The sequence below is a fragment of the Osmerus eperlanus genome, chromosome 8 (assembly GCF_963692335.1).
Source record: "Osmerus eperlanus chromosome 8, fOsmEpe2.1, whole genome shotgun sequence".
NCBI classification, from domain to species: domain Eukaryota; kingdom Metazoa; phylum Chordata; class Actinopteri; order Osmeriformes; family Osmeridae; genus Osmerus; species Osmerus eperlanus.
In genome coordinates this window covers 5,156,257-5,174,830 of record NC_085025.1, presented here as the reverse complement: position 1 = coordinate 5,174,830, position 18,574 = coordinate 5,156,257, and the positions used below count along the sequence as shown (strand labels likewise).

Below are 18,574 nucleotides of genomic sequence, written 5' to 3'. Positions count from 1 at the left end.
TTGTTATCACTGCAGTTTACTCTCAGCCAATCATCAGCAAGGCTGCTGCGGACCTCCTGAGCAGTCACTTCCTGCCGACGCTGGAAAAGCTGAAGAAGAAGACGGTGAAGGTAAGAGGAAACGGCCTCGTCTCACGTTACGTCCAATAGACCCGTGCCAGGGTGGTGTGATGACATCATCACCGTGCGTCCAGGTGGTGTCAGAGGAGGAGTTGCTGAAGGCCGAGGGGAGGTGCGACACGCAGGAAGCAGAGCTCCTTGTCCTGGATGAGTTTGCCGTGCTCTGCAGAGACCTCTACGCCTTCTACCCAATGCTCATCCGCTACATAGACAACAACAGGTAGGCTAGCAACTTCCTTACTGCCAGACACTGAAGCATAAGTCCCATCTGCAAGTGACTTATCTTAGCTCATAAACAAGATTCATGTGATGACTAATAGGCAGGATAGGTACATTCATTCATTTTAAAGAACTAAACACCAGTGTGCCTGCTGCTCCTTCAGGTCCAGATGGTTGAAGAAGCCAGACGCAGACTCCACTGAGCTCTTCAGGATGGTGGCCGAGATCTTCAACCTCTGGTGCAAATCCCACGTGAGTCTGTCCTAATTGCCTCAAGTCCCACATCGTTGTTTGGGTTTGAAGGACTTGTCTGAGGGAGGCACTGGCTCTGTGTGCTGTCTGTCCTCTAACCTTACAGAACTTCAAAAGAGAGGAGCAGAACTTTGTGGTTCAAAATGAAATCAACAACCTGGCCTTCTTGACGGGAGTCAGCAAAACCAAGATGACTAAGGTTTTTATTGCTTTTTATATATTGGATGATTGCTTAAAAAATATAGACAAGTCTGCCCAGAGATTGCCTCAACAATGAACTATAAATGAGATGCATTATTAATATTATTATTAAAGGTATAGCCAAGCAGGAGAGGAGGTCTGTCACCTTTAGCTTCCACGTCTGTGTCTTCAGCTGACTCATTCCCAGCTGCGAGACACAGGAAGTGAGTCACAGTGGCCTGAGGCTCTCGCCCTCTGGAGAAAAGCCTTTATCACTCCTGCAGGCCAGAAGGCCTGAGATGATGAAGTGAAGTCTTCTGAGTGGAGAGGAGGAGAGACTCTGTCAGCAGGAAAGACTCACCAACATTAGGTCTTCTTCAGGCTTCTTCAGACTTTGTCAGCACATTTGCTGTGCCCTGCAATTAGTTTGATTATGTTTTCATCTGCTGAGCAAATGTGCTATGCTAGTAGAAGGGCTATACATCAATGTGATTGGTCCACGGCATTTTAATTTAACTCTCTACACGTTGTTTTACAACGGCAATGTTTCACGTTGACATTTTGCAGTAGTAAATGTGAGTTGGGAATTCATAATACACAATTTGGATCCAAAAGCAACTACTTTGACTGTCACAGTAAAATTTGGTGTTTGATTCATTCTGACAGGGCCATCGTTCTTTTGAACTCACTGGATATTCAGACACAAGTGCTTGGCAGCAAAACCCCCCCCCCAAAAAAACTAAATTTTCTCTGATGCTTCTAATGCTATGGGATTAAAGATTGTGCGGTCTCAGTTTAGCCTGTCAAAAGATTGTGCGGTCTCAGTTTAGCCTGTCAAGAGTACAACTATATAGCAGGGGTGTAACGGTTCACAGAAGTCACGGTTTGGTACGTATCGTGGTTTTGGGGTCACGGTTCGATATGCGTTCAGTACAACAGGAAAAGGCAACAGTGTTCTGTTCACATTACTTCAGTTCCACATCCTAAACGTTCTATGTGTAACGTACTGACCGTATAGCTCCCAGTGTTGCTGATGATCTCCTCTGCTCTCTGCAGTCGGACGGAGACCAGGAAAGGAAACACAAGCAGAGACGAGGAGAGCTCTACTCCGTTCAGACCTCCCTGATCGTGGCGGCGCTGAAGAAGATGCTGCCCATCGGCCTCAACATGTGCACCCCCGGAGACCAGGAGCTCATCTCCCTGGCCAAGACACGTTATAGCCTGGTGAGCTATAACCCCCCCCCCCCTCTGTGTTCACAACCAGAGGAATCATAGGAAGGGAATTGTATTAATAATGATAATAATAAGGTAGATGCCTTTATTCAAAGCGATGTACTGTAGAAAGGGGGGGATTTGAACCTATGACCTCTCGATCTGCGGTCAGATCACGTCTCAGGCGTTTTTCACAATCGAATTTTTTCCCGAACAGAAAGACAGTGATGATGAGGTGAAGGATTACTTGCGCCTGAACTTCCATCTTCAAGACAAGGTAGGCTGGATAAGAGGACCGGGTGCCTAGCTTTTTTGCGTTAGACCAACGTGTTTTTAAACATGACTGTTTTATGTGTGTGTGTGTGTCCAGTCTGAAGACCCAGCAGTGCAGTGGCAGATGAACCTGTACAGGGACGTGGTGGTGAAGACCGAGGAGCAGACTGATCCAGAGTTCACTGTGGACAGAGTCCAGAGCATCACCGCTGCAGTCTACAACCTGGAGCAGGTGACCACACACACACAGAGACACACATGCACACCTATACACACACACACACACAGAGACACACATGCACACCTATACACACACACACACACAGAGACACACATGCACACCTATACACACACACACACACAGAGACACACATGCACACCTATACACACACACACACACACACAGAGACACACATGCACACCTATACACACACACACACACAGAGACACACATGCACACCTATACACACACACACACACATCGAGACACACATGCACACCTATACACACACACACACACACATCGAGACACACATGCACACCTATACACACACACACACACACATCGAGACACACATGCACACCTATATACACACACACACACACAGAGACACACATGCACACCTATACACACACACACACACACAGAGACACACATGCACACCTATACACACACACACACACACAGAGACACACATGCACACCTATACACACACACACACACACATCGAGACACACATGCACACCTATACACACACACACACACCTTAATGTGCTGCTTCTTCTTCAGGTGGAGCTGCCTCTGAGGAACAAGAAGTTGGTGCCGCAGAAATTACTGTCCAAGCAGCGCAAGCGTGCTGTGGTGGCCTGCTTCCGCATGGCTCCTCTCTACAACCTGCCCAGGTACGGCAGCTCCGACCCCTCTCACACACAACCACAGCAAACTCCCACCACCAGGTACGGCAGCTCCGACCCCTCTCACACACAACCACAGCAAACTCCCACCACCAGGTACGGCAGCTCCGACCCCTCTCACACACAACCACAGCAAACTCCCACCACCAGGTACGGCAGCTCCGACCCCTCTCACACACAACCACAGCAAACTCCCACCACCAGGTACGGCAGCTCCGACCCCTCTCACACACAACCACAGCAAACTCCCACCACCAGGTACGGCAGCTCCGACCCCTCTCACACACAACCACAGCAAACTCCCACCACCAGGTACGGCAGCTCCGACCCCTCTCACACACAACCACAGCAAACTCCCACCACCAGGTACGGCAGCTCCGACCCCTCTCACACACAACCACAGCAAACTCCCACCACCAGGTACGGCAGCTCCGACCCCTCTCACACACAACCACAGCAAACTCCCACCACCAGGTACGGCAGCTCCGACCCCTCTCACACACAACCACAGCAAACTCCCACCACCAGGTACGGCAGCTCCGACCCCTCTCACACACAACCACAGCAAACTCCCACCACCAGGTACGGCAGCTCCGACCCCTCTCACACACAACCACAGCAAACTCCCACCACCAGGAGAAAAGACAATGGTTTTGATTCTCAGTCAGGGTATGAAGTATAAGTATTTGGATTACTCTCCGGATCTGGGTCAAAATCAGACATACTTCCACCGATGCTGTCAGTCTAGGTTGATATAGAAGATCACATGCCATCTATTTATGGAGCTAGGTATCAGGTCCAGGTATCAGCTGTTTCTGTCTCTCAGATCTCTGTTCCTCCCAGCCCTCTACTCTAACCTCCTCTTACTTCCTGTTGTTTTCTGCATAATGCGATACCCTCCCTCAGATACAAAAATAACAATTACTTCCTGAGTGGCTATCGGTACGTTTGGCTGGAGAAGGCATTCCAAGGCTCTAGTTTTGACCACCTGTTTTCCATGCTAACGGTAATGTAAGACATCGGGGCGAATGCGTCATCTCCCCTCTCCCCCATCCTCCCAGCCCTATGGTGACTCACTCAGTCTCCAGTCTGCACTGTTGATTCTGATTGGTCAACCTCAACAAAACAACCAATGGTCTCTTTTGAATTATTAAGCCGTAACGTATCATGGGCAGCTGCTATGCGGTGTTATAGGGTGTGATTGTCAACATCATGACTGTGTTACGGGAACTGATTATTTAATGTACTTGTAAATGTTTCTGTAGTGTATAACTGTCCTTCCTGCTATTTAGATTTTGAGTATTCAGCCAAGTCATCAAGCAGGTTGGCCGATTCTGTTCCTTCATGAAGCTGTCAGAGGTGACCAGTCAGAAGAGCCAGTGGGTTCCACATCGACCAATCACAACCCTGCCTGGAATGCACTTCCTGTTACTTTTCCCTTCTCATCCCCTGCCCCTCCGACTTACCAAAAGCCACCCTAATATCACTCTCATTCCTCCTCTTTCCTCCCTCCCTCCCTCCCTCCCTCCCTCCCTCCCTCCCTCCCTCCCTCTCCTCCCCTTTTCCATTCCACCACTCTCCCCCCTCCTCCCCCAGGCATCGCTCTATTAACCTCTTCATGACTGGCTATCAGAGGCTTTGGATAGAGACAGAGGAGTACTTCTTTGAGGAGAAGCTAGTGCAGGACATGGCAGTAAGTACCGGGCTCGTGTCTCTGCCAGCCTTGGCCTCAGCCTTGCCCTGTATGCCCTGTGTTGGCGCCGCTCTGCCAGTCCTCTCCGGCGAATGCTTCTTGAGCCCCGTGCCTGTCGAGCCCTTGGAGCACGTCAGTGAGGGCCCCCCAGCCCGGGCCCCCCTGTGCCCCCATGCTAGCTGTGCCAGAGCCTCCAGACAGAGGCCCCTCAGGGGCCGGGGTCTGCATGCCAGACACAGGAGACTCAATGTCAGCCCCGCCGCCCCCCACGCCTCTAGAAACACAGGCTCTCTCCCGAGCGGGGTAAGAGGGGGCCCAGCCCTCGGTCTCTAGCTGTTTTGATGTCAGAGCTGGACCCCCATTAGGTGTCGTACCGTCTCTGTAAGTCTGTGACGTGACCGTGACAGTGACGTCGGTGGCATGCTGGCTTCGTGTGGAGATCATGATTCAGCTGTTTTTAGCGGTGTGCCACAGTCGACAAATCCACCATTTTCAAACAGCATCCACTGTACGCTCGTAATTATACAATTAATATACGTAGAATGATATGTCATCTATCATGATTTAATATACATTCAGTTTCTCAGAAGGATCATCAGGGAAGTTATTGGTAGAAGGGTAGATTAACCATATCTGAAAACAGAATATAAAAGTACTGCTTTTTACTGTACCTGCGTTTGCTGGTTTTGTTTTGGCGATTGGCTAGTTTTGATTCATCTGGAGTAACGATGCGTCACCACTAACTGGGGTCATATATCCTGTCAGCTGTCCACACACTGCATCCCATCAGCTGCATCCCAATAGCAACGTGCATGGACAACTGATATGGAACACATCCCCTCCTACATTCAACAAACCCCCGCTGCCCTATCCATCGAGGGTGACGCTCATCTGCATGCATGCTGGTAGTCATGTTAATGTTAATGGTCAATGCTTGGTTTCGGTGTAGTTGTTTTCTTTCTAAAGCAGACTTAAAACATGTCGGTGATTGCTTGAAGTCGTGGCCTTAGTATCAATGTGGTAGTTTCCATGCGAGTGACTGACCTGATGAGCTAGATCAGCCTTTCTCAATCCTGGTCCTCGTAAACCACCTGCCCTGCATGTTTTAGACGTTTCCCCTGCTCCAACACACCTGATTCGAATGAAGGGTCGTTATCAGGCTTCTGCAGAGCTTGCTAACGGCCCATGCGTTTGAAGCAGGCGCGCTGGAGGGGGGAAACGTCTAAAACACGGACCAGGATTGAGAAAGAGGAGATTCCGAGCTAACTACTGACCCCTGTGGGTTCCTGTAGAAGACCCAGATGAAGATCGTGGAGGAGGAGGAAGAGGAGGAGGCAGAGGTTCAGCCCGACCCCCTTCATCAGCTCATCCTTCATTTTAGTCACAACGCTCTCACAGAGAGGAGGTGAGGAGACAGCTGGCACAACGAGCAAACGTTTCTGCACATTATCTGTGTATAAAACCACAGGGTTTCTCCACACCTCCTCCGGTGTTGGTCGTTAGTGAACTTGCGACCTTTCTGTGTTACCTTGACTATCGTGTTCTTTCTTTTCCCCAGTTACCTGGAAGAAGATCCTTTGTATATTGCGTACGCGGACATGATGGCAAAGGTGCTTCCTGTAGCTAAGATCAGTAGAATAGGGTTCAGAGATTACATCGACACGTTACAATGACAGTAAATACTGTTTATGCTAGATACATTGTAGAGTCTCGATGGATTTATTGTCATATCCCTGTTCTCTTCAGAGTTGTGCAGAGGACGAGGAAGAGGAGGAAGAAGAAGGTAAAGAGAAGACGTTTGAGGTGAGTGTTAGTCCCTGTGTGACCTCCATACTGCCGTGGCTGTACCCTGACCTCACAGGGCTGGTCATATCATCACAGTCTTGCATGCTGACAGATCCTATTCTCCTCCTATTCACACCGTCGTATCAGTGACTGATGGCACTGACATTTCAGAGAAACTTTGGTTGTTATTTCAACACAGTGTTTGACTTTGATCTGACTTTTAATGTGATGTGTGCGTGTGTGTGTGCGCCTACAGGAAAAGGAGATGGAGAAGCAGAAGATCCTGTACCAGCAGGCCAGGCTGCACGCTCGTGGCGCTGCTGAGATGGTGCTGCAGATGATCAGCGCCAGTAAAGGTGAGGAGGAGGAGGATGGTGGAGAATGATGGGGATGATGAAGATTATTATGAGGAGGATGTTGATGTGGAGAATGATGGGATGAGGATGATGAAAAGAAGGAGGTGGAAGATGATGCTGATGGGGAGGATAATGATGATAATGACTTTTTACTACAGACACAAAGCCAGCACAGGATACAGTGTGTTTTGACAAAGTTCATGTATTGTTTCCAGGGAGACTGGGTCCCATGGTGACCTGTACCCTCAAGCTTGGGATTTCCATCCTCAATGGAGGCAACGTGCTGGTCCAGAAGGTCAGACACACACACACACACGCACACACACACATATCCTCATACACACTAATATACACAAACACTAATATTTCACCACATTAACTCAAGATCTTGAACAAAAATCTGCCTAACACTATTGACACAAAAAGGAGCCTTGTTAAACATTATTTCTTTTCTTATTGAAGAAAATGTTGAGCTACCTGAAAGACAAAAGAGATGCTGGATTTTTCAAGAGCTTATCGGGACTCATGCAGTCATGCAGGTATTGACAGACAACTTAACTGTTGAATTTCCTTCAAGATCATTATGCTGTGTTCACACCGAACGCAAAGCGACATTTTTGTGCGGCGTACATTTGCTTAACAGACGTATTCGAAGAAATGGAGGGCATACGTGTTGTAGCTGTTTGTGGTCATCCTCTGCTAACGACACTACTTCGTATTCGTTTATAGTCGTCATTTCGGAAATGGTTGACTAAGAAGAAAAAAGAAAACGCTGGCTCCTAGCGATTCGCGCGAATAAACACAAATGAACGTGTAGCAAAAATTCGCTTCATTTGCGCAAATAATTTGCTTTGCGTTTGGTGTGAACAGAGCATTAAAGGGAATTTAACTGACTCAGTCAGTTTTTCCATATCTGATCTGATGTCTGTGCCTTGCTGATGATAGCCGTGTTTGTTTCCTAGTGTCCTGGACTTGAACGCATTTGAGAGGCAAAACAAAGCAGATTGTCTTGGGATGGTGACAGAAGAAGGATCGAGTAAGTGAACAGACACATCAGGATTGAGTAGATGCTACCTGTTCAGCCAAACCATGACTCTCTCTGTGTCTGTCTTTCTATCTTTCCTCCAAATCTCCATGTTGGTTCGAGACAAGCTGTTGGTGACATGTTGGTGTCACACAATCTTCTGAATGGCCCTGATCTTAAAATAACAATGAAATTGCATTCAACCCGAAATGCGATTTTGATGATGCACGCTCTTATTGGTTGTGCTACAGTCTGAGAGTCAGTAGTCCATGAGACGTCACTACCAGATGAATGTCTGGTGACCAGTCACCGAGTGTGAGTAAGAGTTAATGACCCTGTGCTACAAACTATCTTCTAGGAAGCTTGTCTCTGATCAGATGAAGCACATATGGGGTGTAAATATATAGCCTGCTAAAGATGATAGCAGGCTTCCAAGAATTAAATGTCCCATTTGAATTTCATTCACTGTGAATTAATAGAATCAGATAGTAATTTTAGAGTTATGGTAGTTTTTTTTTTTTTTGTCTACTCAGTGGAATAGCAGGACAGACAGCTGTAATGGAGTGACTGTAGCACAAGCACTAAAATCTTCAAGGGATATTTGAAACTCTAATTTGAGAGAAAGAGCCAAAACATGGACCTTCCTTCAAATATCAATGTCTAGTTACAGGCATCAGAGAACTCAAGTCTGGTCTGTCTCTAATAACACCACAAACGCACAACACAACCCTACACAAACACACTCATACACAAACACACAGTACACTCATGCAAACAACACACTCTTACACAAATACACCCATACACTGAAAAAACAAGCTCATACATAAACACACTCACAAGAAACATCCACCCCACTTCACATACTCTCCCTAACTACAGTTCTACCTGTATACCTCTAAATTCCAGTAAATATATATATATTTTTGAAAGGTTCTGTAAAAAGGTTCCATACCGTAGGTATCTTAAGTCCCATGTGCCTAGAAGCCCCCTCCTTCTTAAACTTTCTTTTAACTGCATGTTCATTGTCTCATCACTCCTACAGTAACTGATGTCTACACATTTCTATCTTCCTCTTTTTCCCTATTGATACTCAATGTCTTCTCTTCTGCTTATGTCTGCTTTTTTTTGTTTGTCTCCTCCCATTTAAAAAAAACCCAAAAAAACATTGATGACAGACAACTCTGAGAAGGGTAAATACTGTAGCTTATTTAGATTGTGCTCATTCCGCCATGCGCCATCCTGTATGTCACCTCCATGCGTAAGCCATCCCTGCCTCATTTGACCCCCCACCCCCAGCCCCCCACCCCCCCACCCCTTCCTCTCTGGGGAGTGCTTCACCTCATGGCTCTATCTGTAGGGAGACTTGCATGCTAGTCTAAGGCTTTCTAGACGCTGTGCTTGTGTGTTTGTAGGTACTATTTTTTCTTTCCGGTAACATTACTAACTGAAATCGTACTACCGTGGTGGGCAAAAGCGCTCCTCTTCTGACGTTTAACCAGAGTTTGGTGGATTCGCTTTGACCTGCTTTGGAATGATTTGGGCTTATTTCACACAACACTTTGTATAGTGAAGTCAAGTCACTTTCAACAGCAGTATTTCCTTCAGTGCTGGTGGAAGGTTTGATGGAATATCCTGTAAAAAAAAAAAAAAAAAAAAAAAAAAACTTATATCTATATATCTATATATAGATACATCTATATATATAAAAGACTGGTGAATGTGAAAGTTACCTGGCTAACCCCAGCTTACTGAAATGTCCTGGTGTCTCACAGTATTCATTAGATCACTTTTGAAGCATTTTCAGTCAGGTCAGTGCTTGAAGTCCCTGGGCTTCCAAAGTGTTGTGAGCAGCAGACCTCCCCCCAGCTCAGCAGCCAGTCTCTGTGCTAGCAAGCCTGTCCAGAGTGCCGGGTGCCAAGGGGGAGTTTCATATGTTGATTACATGTTGATGACATGTTAATGATGACATATTAAATGACCCTGTATGCTGTGACCTGGTCTCAAAGTGGCCCTCACGCTCATCTCCTCTACCCCAAGGTTCCAAAGTGCTACAGAACGATGAGTTCACTAAGGATCTTTTTAGGTTTTTGCAACTTCTCTGTGAGGGTCACAATGGAGGTAAGATCATGACATCGTCAAATGGAACCACAATTCTAGTTTTTTTTAATATACATTGTATAGTAATTTATAGTATTGTTAAAATATATAGCTTTCCTATAGCAAAATAGGAATTAGCTATTAAGTAGCTGACTCGTATCAAGTCAAAATACAGCACTCCGTGTGTGATGTGTTCTTGCTAGATTTCCAGGACTTCCTGAGGACTCAGACAGGAAATACTACCACGGTCAACATCATCATCAGCACTGTGGACTACCTCCTGCGCCTTCAGGTGAAACAAACACACACACACGCCATCATCACTGTCTGAGCATGAAATTTAAATACTAATATGCGATCTGTTTCACAGGAATCAATCAGTGATTTCTACTGGTATTACTCTGGGAAAGACGTGATTGACGAGCCAGGACAGATTAACTTCTCCAAAGCCCTGGCTGTGGCCAAGCAGATCTTCAACTCCCTCACTGAGTACATCCAGGTAAGGCTCAGGCCCTCTGTTTGTTGTTACAATGCAGGCTAACCCAGCTGCAGACAGAATGACAGCACAGGTTATGGGTGAGCTGCCATACTACCAATTTCCCCAGGGGATTAAGTGCTCTAACAATTTCTGCAGCTAATGCTTCTAAAGAAATAAATTCCTCTCATCGACTTGTTCACTGCTCCTTCCCCCTCCCCATACTAACCCTCCTTCCTCCCCCCATATCCATCATCCACTCCCCACCTCTTTCTCTCTCTCTCCAGGGTCCGTGTATTGGGAACCAGCAGAGCCTGGCCCACAGCAGACTGTGGGATGCAGTGGTTGGCTTCCTGCATGTGTTTGCCAACATGCAGATGAAGCTGTCCCAGGTGAAACACTGTCACTCTTCATCTTCCTCTCATGGAGAGGGCCACATCAGACCAAACCTTCTTTAGAGCGCAGATCAATACAGAGATAGAAATGACAATGAAATGATGAATTGAGTCGTCATGATTTAATGTGTAGCTGTATGGGAGTCAGGTGGCTGAGCGGTGAGGGAATCGGGCTAGTAATCTGAAGGTTGCTAGTTCGATTCCCGGTCATGCCAACTGACGTTGTGTCCTTGGGCAAGGCACTTCACCCTACTTGCCTCGGGGGGAATGTCCCTGTACTTACTGTAAGTCGCTCTGGATAAGAGCGTCTGCTAAATGACTAAATGTAAATGTAGCTGTATACTGAGATAAGGCTGGTGATTGGTGGTGTTTGTGCAGGACTCGAGCCAGATTGAGCTGTTGAAGGAGCTGATGGATCTTCAGCAGGACATGATCGTCATGATGCTGTCCCTGTTGGAGGGTAAGAGTTCAGCACTCACACGCAGACACCATGACACGTGGTAAACAGGCCATTTTATGAAGGGATGTAAGACTAAACATCAAAACGCTTGCTAGAAATGTTACAGAGGTGATGAAGTAAAAAAGTGTGTAATGTACATTAGTTAAAACTTTGATGTATTTTCTTCTTAGGCAACGTGGTGAACGGCACCATAGGAAAGCAGATGGTGGACACGCTGGTGGAATCCTCCAGCAACGTGGAGATGATCCTCAAGTTCTTCGACATGTTCCTCAAGCTGAAGGACATGACCACCTCCGACAACTTCAAGGAGTACGACCCGGACCACAAGGGATTCATCTCCAAGAAGGAGTTCCAGAAGTCGATGGAGTCCCAGAAGCAGTACAACCAGTCGGAGATCGAGTTCCTCCTCTCCTGCACTGAGGCGGACGAGAACGACATGTTCAACTACGAGGAGTTTGTGAAGCGCTTCCACGAGCCGGCCAAGGACATCGGCTTCAACGTGGCCGTCCTGCTGACCAACCTGTCGGAGCACATGCCCCACGACTCCCGCCTGGCCACCTTCCTGGACCTGGCGGAGAGCGTGCTCCACTACTTTGAGCCCTACCTGGGCCGTATCGAGATCATGGGCAGCGGCAAGCGCATCGAGAGGGTCTACTTTGTGATCAGCGAGTCCAGCAGGACCCAGTGGGAGAAGCCCCAGGTGAAGGAGTCCAAGAGGCAGTTCATCTTCGACGTGGTGAACATGGGCGGGGAGAGCGAGAAGATGGAGATGTTCGTCAACTTCTGCGAGGACACCATCTTTGAGATGCAGCTGGCCTCTCAGATCTCGGAGCCGGACGTATTGGAGCGCCCTGAAGACGAGGAGGAGGAGGCTCACAGCCTCCTGGAGGAACTGGGGGAGGACGAGGAGAATGCCACGGAGTCGGCCTCGGCCTTCACCCTGGCCTGCCACTCCGTCAAGAAGAAGATCGGCAACTTCCGCAAGGCCTTGACCTTCAAGAACGTGAAGAAGCAGCTGAAGAGGTGTAAGAAACTGAGCATCAAGGAGATGATCCAAGGCTTCTTCTCCTTCTTCTGGATGCTCTTCACCGGCTTCTTCAAGGGCATCTACAGCGTGGTCTTCGGCTTCTTCCACCTCATCTGGTCCTCCATGTTCGGCGGGGGTCTCGTCGAAGGCGCCAAGAACATGAAAGTGACCGACATCTTGGGCAACATGCCCGACCCCACCCAGTTTGGCATCCACGGCGACGTGCTGGAAGGGGAGAAGGCGGAGGCGGAGTTGGCGGGCAGTACGGACATGGCCATGGCGGTGCCGTCAGACAAGGCTGAGGTGGACATGGTCATGGATTTGTTGAACCCATCCAAAAAGGAAGGAGGGAAGCACGCGGCGGAGCTGGGCTTGGGAGACGTGGCCGAGCTGAAAGTGGAGACCGCCGCAGTGAAGCAGGTCAGCAAAACACGTGTTGGAGTATTTCATGTCCCTCTTTAAAACATGGATTTCTCATTTCTGTTGGTAAATGGACCTTTTGGTTTTGTGTTCACTGCAGAAGGCTGCAGAGCCTCCAGAGTCTGAACCAGAGAAAGGAGAGTGAGTCCCAAATCCCATTGGCCTTTTAGAACTGAGATAGAAGATTGGTAATAGATACAAAATGATAATAACCTGTATTGTTTCAGCGCTGAGAAGAAGGAGAAAGAGGACAAGCCAAAGGAAGTAGAGTCAAAGGAGCCTGTTGTTGAAGAGAAGCCCGCCCCCAAAGTCCGATCCAGCCAAACAAAGGAGACTGCTTTCATGAGCAGCATCGTGGCTGTTCTGGAGATCTACAAGACCAAGATGCTGGTAAGCAACAACCACACACTGCTGTGAACACACGTTGGGTGACTTTAACTCAGTGGTAGAGCCTTTCACTGAAGATCAAGAGGTCCCAGGTTCAGTCCCCCCCCCCGTAAGGCTAAATACATACTGATCAAATTGCCTGGAATGAAAGTAATGAAACTGACTAGTCCGAGTTGCTCTCCAGATGAACGCGTTCCACTAAATCATTACTGACTTGATGTTTAATTCATGCACCTACGTAAATTAGACCTGAAAGGAGTTTCTTGGTAACTGTCTGATTTAATGTTCTGTGTGTGTGTAGAACTACCTGGCTCGCAACTTCTACAACATGCGTTTCCTGGCTCTTTTTATGGCTTTCGCCATCAACTTCATCCTTCTGTTCTACAAGGTAAAAGAGCGAAAAGATTAGCGACAGCTGATGAAGAGTGTGTTGTTTGACTGCTATTAGTCTCAGATCAGACCAAGTATCATTGGCATTATACAGCCTGAGACATTTTGACGGATACATATTTTCATTCTCATCCAGCACACTTAAATGAAATAACAATGAACTCAAAAACATGAACACTATAGCAATGAGTTGGAAAAAACGACAACGAAAGGCTTCACTGTGCCTCTAGGTGACCGGGGACGAGGCTGAAATTGACGATGATCCCTGGACGATCACTGAAGAGGAGGAGGACGATGGCGGTTTGGACATGGACGGGTTTGTCCTCCAGGAGAGTAGTGGCTACATGGCTCCCTCTCTCACCTTCCTGTCCATATTCCACACACTCATCTCTGCTCTGTGTGTGCTGGGCTACTACTACCTGAAGGTGAACACACTACACATCAGTCCAGCAAATGTTATTCATATGGCCCCTTTTACAAGCAGTGTCACAGAGGGCTTCACACACGCCCATAGGATTGCGTCTAAACCAGTCTAAACCAGTCTAAAACTCTCAAGGAAGAACTCCCAGAGAAACCCTTAGAGAAGAAATATGCAGGGAAACCTTGGGAGGAGCAATTCAGTGAGGGATCCTCTCCACCATCGCACTACACTGAAACATCACACCTTCCACAGACAGTCACAGCCTCCCTAGTCTACTATCCAATAGCCAACGAACATTTGACACATTTTCTCGATTGGGTTCACACTTGAGCGCATTCATCCATCCCTCCCTGGATCCCAGGTGCCCCTGGTGGTGTTTAAAAGAGAGAAAGAGATCGCCAGGAAGCTGGAGTTCGATGGGCTCTACATCACCGAGCAACCGTCTGATGAAGACATCAAGGGCCAGTGGGACCGCATGGTCATCAACACCCCGTAAGCCCTCCAAACACACAACCCAGACTGCCTCCTGCCTCAACACCCCGTAAGCCCTCCAAACACACAACCCAGACTGCCTCCTGCCTCAACACCCCGTAAGCCCTCCAAACACACAACCCAGACTGCCTCCTGCCTCAACACCCCGTAAGCCCTCCAAACACACAACCCAGACTGCCTCCTGCCTCAACACCCCGTAAGCCCTCCAAACACACAACCCAGACTGCCTCCTGCCTCAACACCCCGTAAGCCCTCCAAACACACAACCCAGACTGCCTCCTGCCTCAACACCCCGTAAGCCCTCCAAACACACAACCCAGACTGCCTCCTGCCTCAACACCCCGTAAGCCCTCCAAACACACAACCCAGACTGCCTCCTGCCTCAACACCCCGTAAGCCCTCCAAACACACAACCCAGACTGCCTCCTGCCTCTGCCTCCTGCCAGGAGAGCACTGACTCACACTGGAATAACTTATCATGAACCAACCTAGAGCCCTCAAATGCATCTATACTACTTGTAGATCACTATTCATGCATTTTTCTGAGGTCACCTATTGTACACTTTTTATTCTGCAGATCTTTCCCCAACAACTACTGGGACAAGTTTGTGAAACGTAAGGTAGGTGGATCGATCTCGTGAGAACCTCTGCACTGCGCCAAACATCAGGCAGAGAGCTGTGCCAACAGGAATCGACATAACCACCCAACCATATCCTCCTCCTCTGCGTAGGTGATTAACAAGTATGGTGATCTGTACGGAGCGGAGAGGATCGCAGAGCTGCTGGGACTGGATAAGAGCGCTCTGGACTTCGACCCCACGGAGGAGACGGTGGCGAGGGAGGCTTCGCTCGTGTCCTGGTGAGTCACTGTCCTCCACGGGGGCTCCAGAGCAGTCTGTTAGCCTCTGACAGCACCTTGGTGGCCATCTTTGACAGCTAACCCACTAACCAATAGAGATCCGATGTGTCTGCGAATCATGTTGCTGAAGCACGTAAGGAAGCGCACTGAACGCAGAATGAGTGAACGTGATTTAAAAGAAAACACATTCTCTTAAAATCATATTGGCATTCTTGAGGAAAGCTTCCCACGGGCCATAGGTTTGACATGTCTGCACTAGAGAGACAGGATGTGTCATCCCCAGATGGTCAGCGTGATCTCTCCCTCTGTTCTGCCACATTCAGGTTGAGCTCCATCGATACCAAGTACCACATCTGGAAGATGGGAGTAGTGCTGACCGACAATGTAAGTGTGACTCCACGCTGCCTCGGCCCTGAGCTTCAATAATATGACATCAAGACGTCACCTCACACTGTTCTCCACCTGTCCCTTCAGTCCTTCCTCTATCTGATCTGGTACACCGTCATGTCCATCTTGGGCCACTTCAACAACTTCTTCTTTGCCGTTCATCTCCTGGACATCGCCATGGGCGTCAAGACCCTCCGCACCATTCTGTCCTCGGTCACCCACAACGGGAAACAGGCATGTTCCCAGCTCCTGCCTGCAGAGGGCGATGTGGTTATTACTATCCACACAAGTTGTGTTGGTACACCATGCAGAGTAACGTTCTGGTGTGTCTCTGCAGCTGATGCTGACGGTGGGCCTGCTGGCCGTGGTGGTCTACCTCTACACTGTGGTGGCCTTCAACTTCTTCCGCAAGTTCTACAACAAGAGCGAGGACGAGGATGATCCGGATATGAAGTGTAACGACATGATGACTGTATGTCCCAAAAACTCCTTTTACTGTGTTTCAACATATCCTTTTTAAAAACACCTTACAGTTGTGAAGTATAAAATAAGTATTTAAAAAATCTATACAATAACTATTTAAAAAAAAAACACATCTATACAATAACTATTAAAAAAAACAAATACAAAAACATGTATTCTCTGTATTGTTACATTTGTATTGTAATAAGTCTTAGTGTATAAGTATGGAGAGACACTCCGTCTTGTGTGGGATTTTTTAATTTCATTTGTATTATAATTTTGCCATCGAAAAAGAATAATAATGAAACCGACCCAAACATTCCTCTGTCCTCCGCAGTGCTATCTCTTCCACATGTACGTTGGCGTGAGAGCGGGTGGAGGCATCGGGGATGAAATCATAGACCCTGCAGGGGACCCCTACGAACTGTGGCGCATCATTTTCGACATCACTTTCTTCTTCTTCGTCATTGTCATCTTGTTGGCGATCATCCAGGGTGGGTGACCTCTGACCTGCCACTCTGACTGGAGAGGGGACTATGAACTGTACAGGAGCTGGATGGAAATCTCTAGTTTTATTCATATTTTTCAAGCGGTTTTAGTGTTTATTACATATTTCTTCAACCTATAGTTAGGTAGTTGGTTTCTTGGATTTGATTGTATAGTTATTTCCGTGTCATGTCAGAGGACTGTGAGTGTGCACTTCAAGGCAGCTTGTGTTTCCCTGGTGTTACGTAGAGGATGTGTGTTCAATACTACTGACATCTCCTGATGATGTTGTTCCCCAGGTTTGATCATTGACGCATTCGGAGAGTTGAGAGACCAGCAGGAGCAGGTGAAGGAGGACATGGAGGTAATTACATGTTTCCTACTTTGTATGTTATACAATACATGTAAAAACTGTTATACAGAATACATTTAAAAGTTTGAAATACTGACATTGGTTCTCTTTTTAGACCAAGTGCTTCATCTGTGGCATTGGGAATGACTACTTTGACAGAATACCCCACGGCTTTGAGACCCACACCTTACAAGAGCACAACCTGGCCAACTACCTGTGAGTCCAGTCAGCCTGGTCCCAGAACACCCAGGATGTGATAAAACATCCTTTCCACGCGTTCTAGAAACATTCCACGTTCCAAGGGCTGTCTTGGTGTCTCTTGTACTTAATAGTCATGTGTACGTCTCTTCCTCAGGTTCTTCCTCATGTACATCATCAACAAGGATGAGACAGAACACACCGGTCAGGTACGTAACATCTCATCTATGGACCGATGTGCAGCCCTCTGTTCCCCTGCTCGTAAAAGGTCTTTACAAATACAATTTGAGGGATATAATAACTCCAGAATTGACTGTTGGGTCAAAAGATGGTTTACTGGAGGAAGCGGATGTGAGCAAGCGTGGCGGCTTGTAACATCCCCTCCTTCGTACTGTCGTCCCTCTCAGGAGTCGTTTGTGTGGAAGATGTACCAGGAGAGATGCTGGGACTTCTTCCCTGCCGGAGACTGTTTCCGCAAGCAGTACGAGGACCAGCTTGGCTAGAGAGGACACCACTTCCCCTAGCCAACACCCTACCATCCCTACCTACCTACCATCCCTACCTACCATCCCTACCTACCATCTAAAAAAGACTGACTCCCAACTCAAACGTCCAATAGAGCCTGAATCACTAGCGGGACCTTTACCCTGCTGTTGTTGACTGTGTGTGATCTTACCATTAATATGCACCGTCAGCTGTTACTGAGAGCCGAGACACTGAACATGGATGACGGGCTGGACACGTCCATCCGCACCCAGTCCTCGTCACCGAACAGAACCCGGCGACCTGCCTAACGACACCTCGTCTGTCCGTTTTTGGATGCAAAACGGATCTTTTGATTCTATTTCACATTGCCTTTGTCACTTGCTTAACCCCAAAACCAGCTGCACTACATGTGGTGATGTTGATGTGTAAGGTTACAGCATGAGTGAATGTCTTGCTAACGTCTGAATATGCACAAAGACGATTGCCATTATATTACTGTGATTGATTACCAAAGTAGTACCAACTAGTGTGTGGTGGTGGTGGTACTGTTATGATAGTGATGATGCTGGAGTTAAGAGAAATGAATGAGACTTGATCTAATGTACCTTATTACTTGGTGTGATTCTGATGGAGAGATTAACAAAATGTCCTGACTGATCCAGACGTAACTGTTTTATCAAGTGCCCATGTGCCTTACGAGAAACTATGCAAACCCTTATTGTCCCTCCAGACACACAGTAGTGCTCTAG

General features: G+C 47.6%; 1 protein-coding gene across 3 annotated transcripts in view; it reads left to right on the top strand.

The window, feature by feature from the left end:
• ryr3 (ryanodine receptor 3) overlaps positions 1 to 18,168 on the top strand; it is a 79,465-nt gene extending 61,297 nt beyond the window's left edge. For 2 of the 3 annotated variants that reach the window (XM_062468581.1, XM_062468582.1), the window contains 37 exons: positions 16 to 110; positions 194 to 339; positions 503 to 590; positions 697 to 789; positions 1,827 to 1,994; positions 2,200 to 2,259; positions 2,353 to 2,487; positions 3,046 to 3,158; positions 4,767 to 4,863; positions 6,156 to 6,268; positions 6,422 to 6,473; positions 6,610 to 6,666; positions 6,905 to 7,004; positions 7,220 to 7,299; positions 7,467 to 7,543; positions 7,967 to 8,040; positions 10,069 to 10,149; positions 10,332 to 10,420; positions 10,499 to 10,627; positions 10,891 to 10,995; positions 11,377 to 11,458; positions 11,629 to 12,905; positions 13,006 to 13,046; positions 13,133 to 13,295; positions 13,594 to 13,680; positions 13,913 to 14,107; positions 14,465 to 14,595; positions 15,173 to 15,215; positions 15,327 to 15,454; positions 15,778 to 15,838; positions 15,929 to 16,075; positions 16,179 to 16,313; positions 16,641 to 16,797; positions 17,089 to 17,153; positions 17,257 to 17,357; positions 17,497 to 17,548; positions 17,747 to 18,168. In XM_062468581.1, the coding sequence (XP_062324565.1) occupies positions 16 to 110; positions 194 to 339; positions 503 to 590; positions 697 to 789; positions 1,827 to 1,994; positions 2,200 to 2,259; positions 2,353 to 2,487; positions 3,046 to 3,158; positions 4,767 to 4,863; positions 6,156 to 6,268; positions 6,422 to 6,473; positions 6,610 to 6,666; positions 6,905 to 7,004; positions 7,220 to 7,299; positions 7,467 to 7,543; positions 7,967 to 8,040; positions 10,069 to 10,149; positions 10,332 to 10,420; positions 10,499 to 10,627; positions 10,891 to 10,995; positions 11,377 to 11,458; positions 11,629 to 12,905; positions 13,006 to 13,046; positions 13,133 to 13,295; positions 13,594 to 13,680; positions 13,913 to 14,107; positions 14,465 to 14,595; positions 15,173 to 15,215; positions 15,327 to 15,454; positions 15,778 to 15,838; positions 15,929 to 16,075; positions 16,179 to 16,313; positions 16,641 to 16,797; positions 17,089 to 17,153; positions 17,257 to 17,357; positions 17,497 to 17,548; positions 17,747 to 17,842 (4,913 nt within the window). In that variant the 3' untranslated portion in view covers positions 17,843 to 18,168. Of the gene's footprint in view, positions 1 to 15; positions 111 to 193; positions 340 to 502; positions 591 to 696; positions 790 to 1,826; positions 1,995 to 2,199; positions 2,260 to 2,352; positions 2,488 to 3,045; positions 3,159 to 4,766; positions 4,864 to 6,155; positions 6,269 to 6,421; positions 6,474 to 6,609; positions 6,667 to 6,904; positions 7,005 to 7,219; positions 7,300 to 7,466; positions 7,544 to 7,966; positions 8,041 to 9,206; positions 9,222 to 10,068; positions 10,150 to 10,331; positions 10,421 to 10,498; positions 10,628 to 10,890; positions 10,996 to 11,376; positions 11,459 to 11,628; positions 12,906 to 13,005; positions 13,047 to 13,132; positions 13,296 to 13,593; positions 13,681 to 13,912; positions 14,108 to 14,464; positions 14,596 to 15,172; positions 15,216 to 15,326; positions 15,455 to 15,777; positions 15,839 to 15,928; positions 16,076 to 16,178; positions 16,314 to 16,640; positions 16,798 to 17,088; positions 17,154 to 17,256; positions 17,358 to 17,496; positions 17,549 to 17,746 lie in introns of all 3 variants that reach the window. The other variant, XM_062468579.1, reaches the window with a different exon arrangement.
• Positions 18,169 to 18,574: the final 406 nt, after the last annotated feature.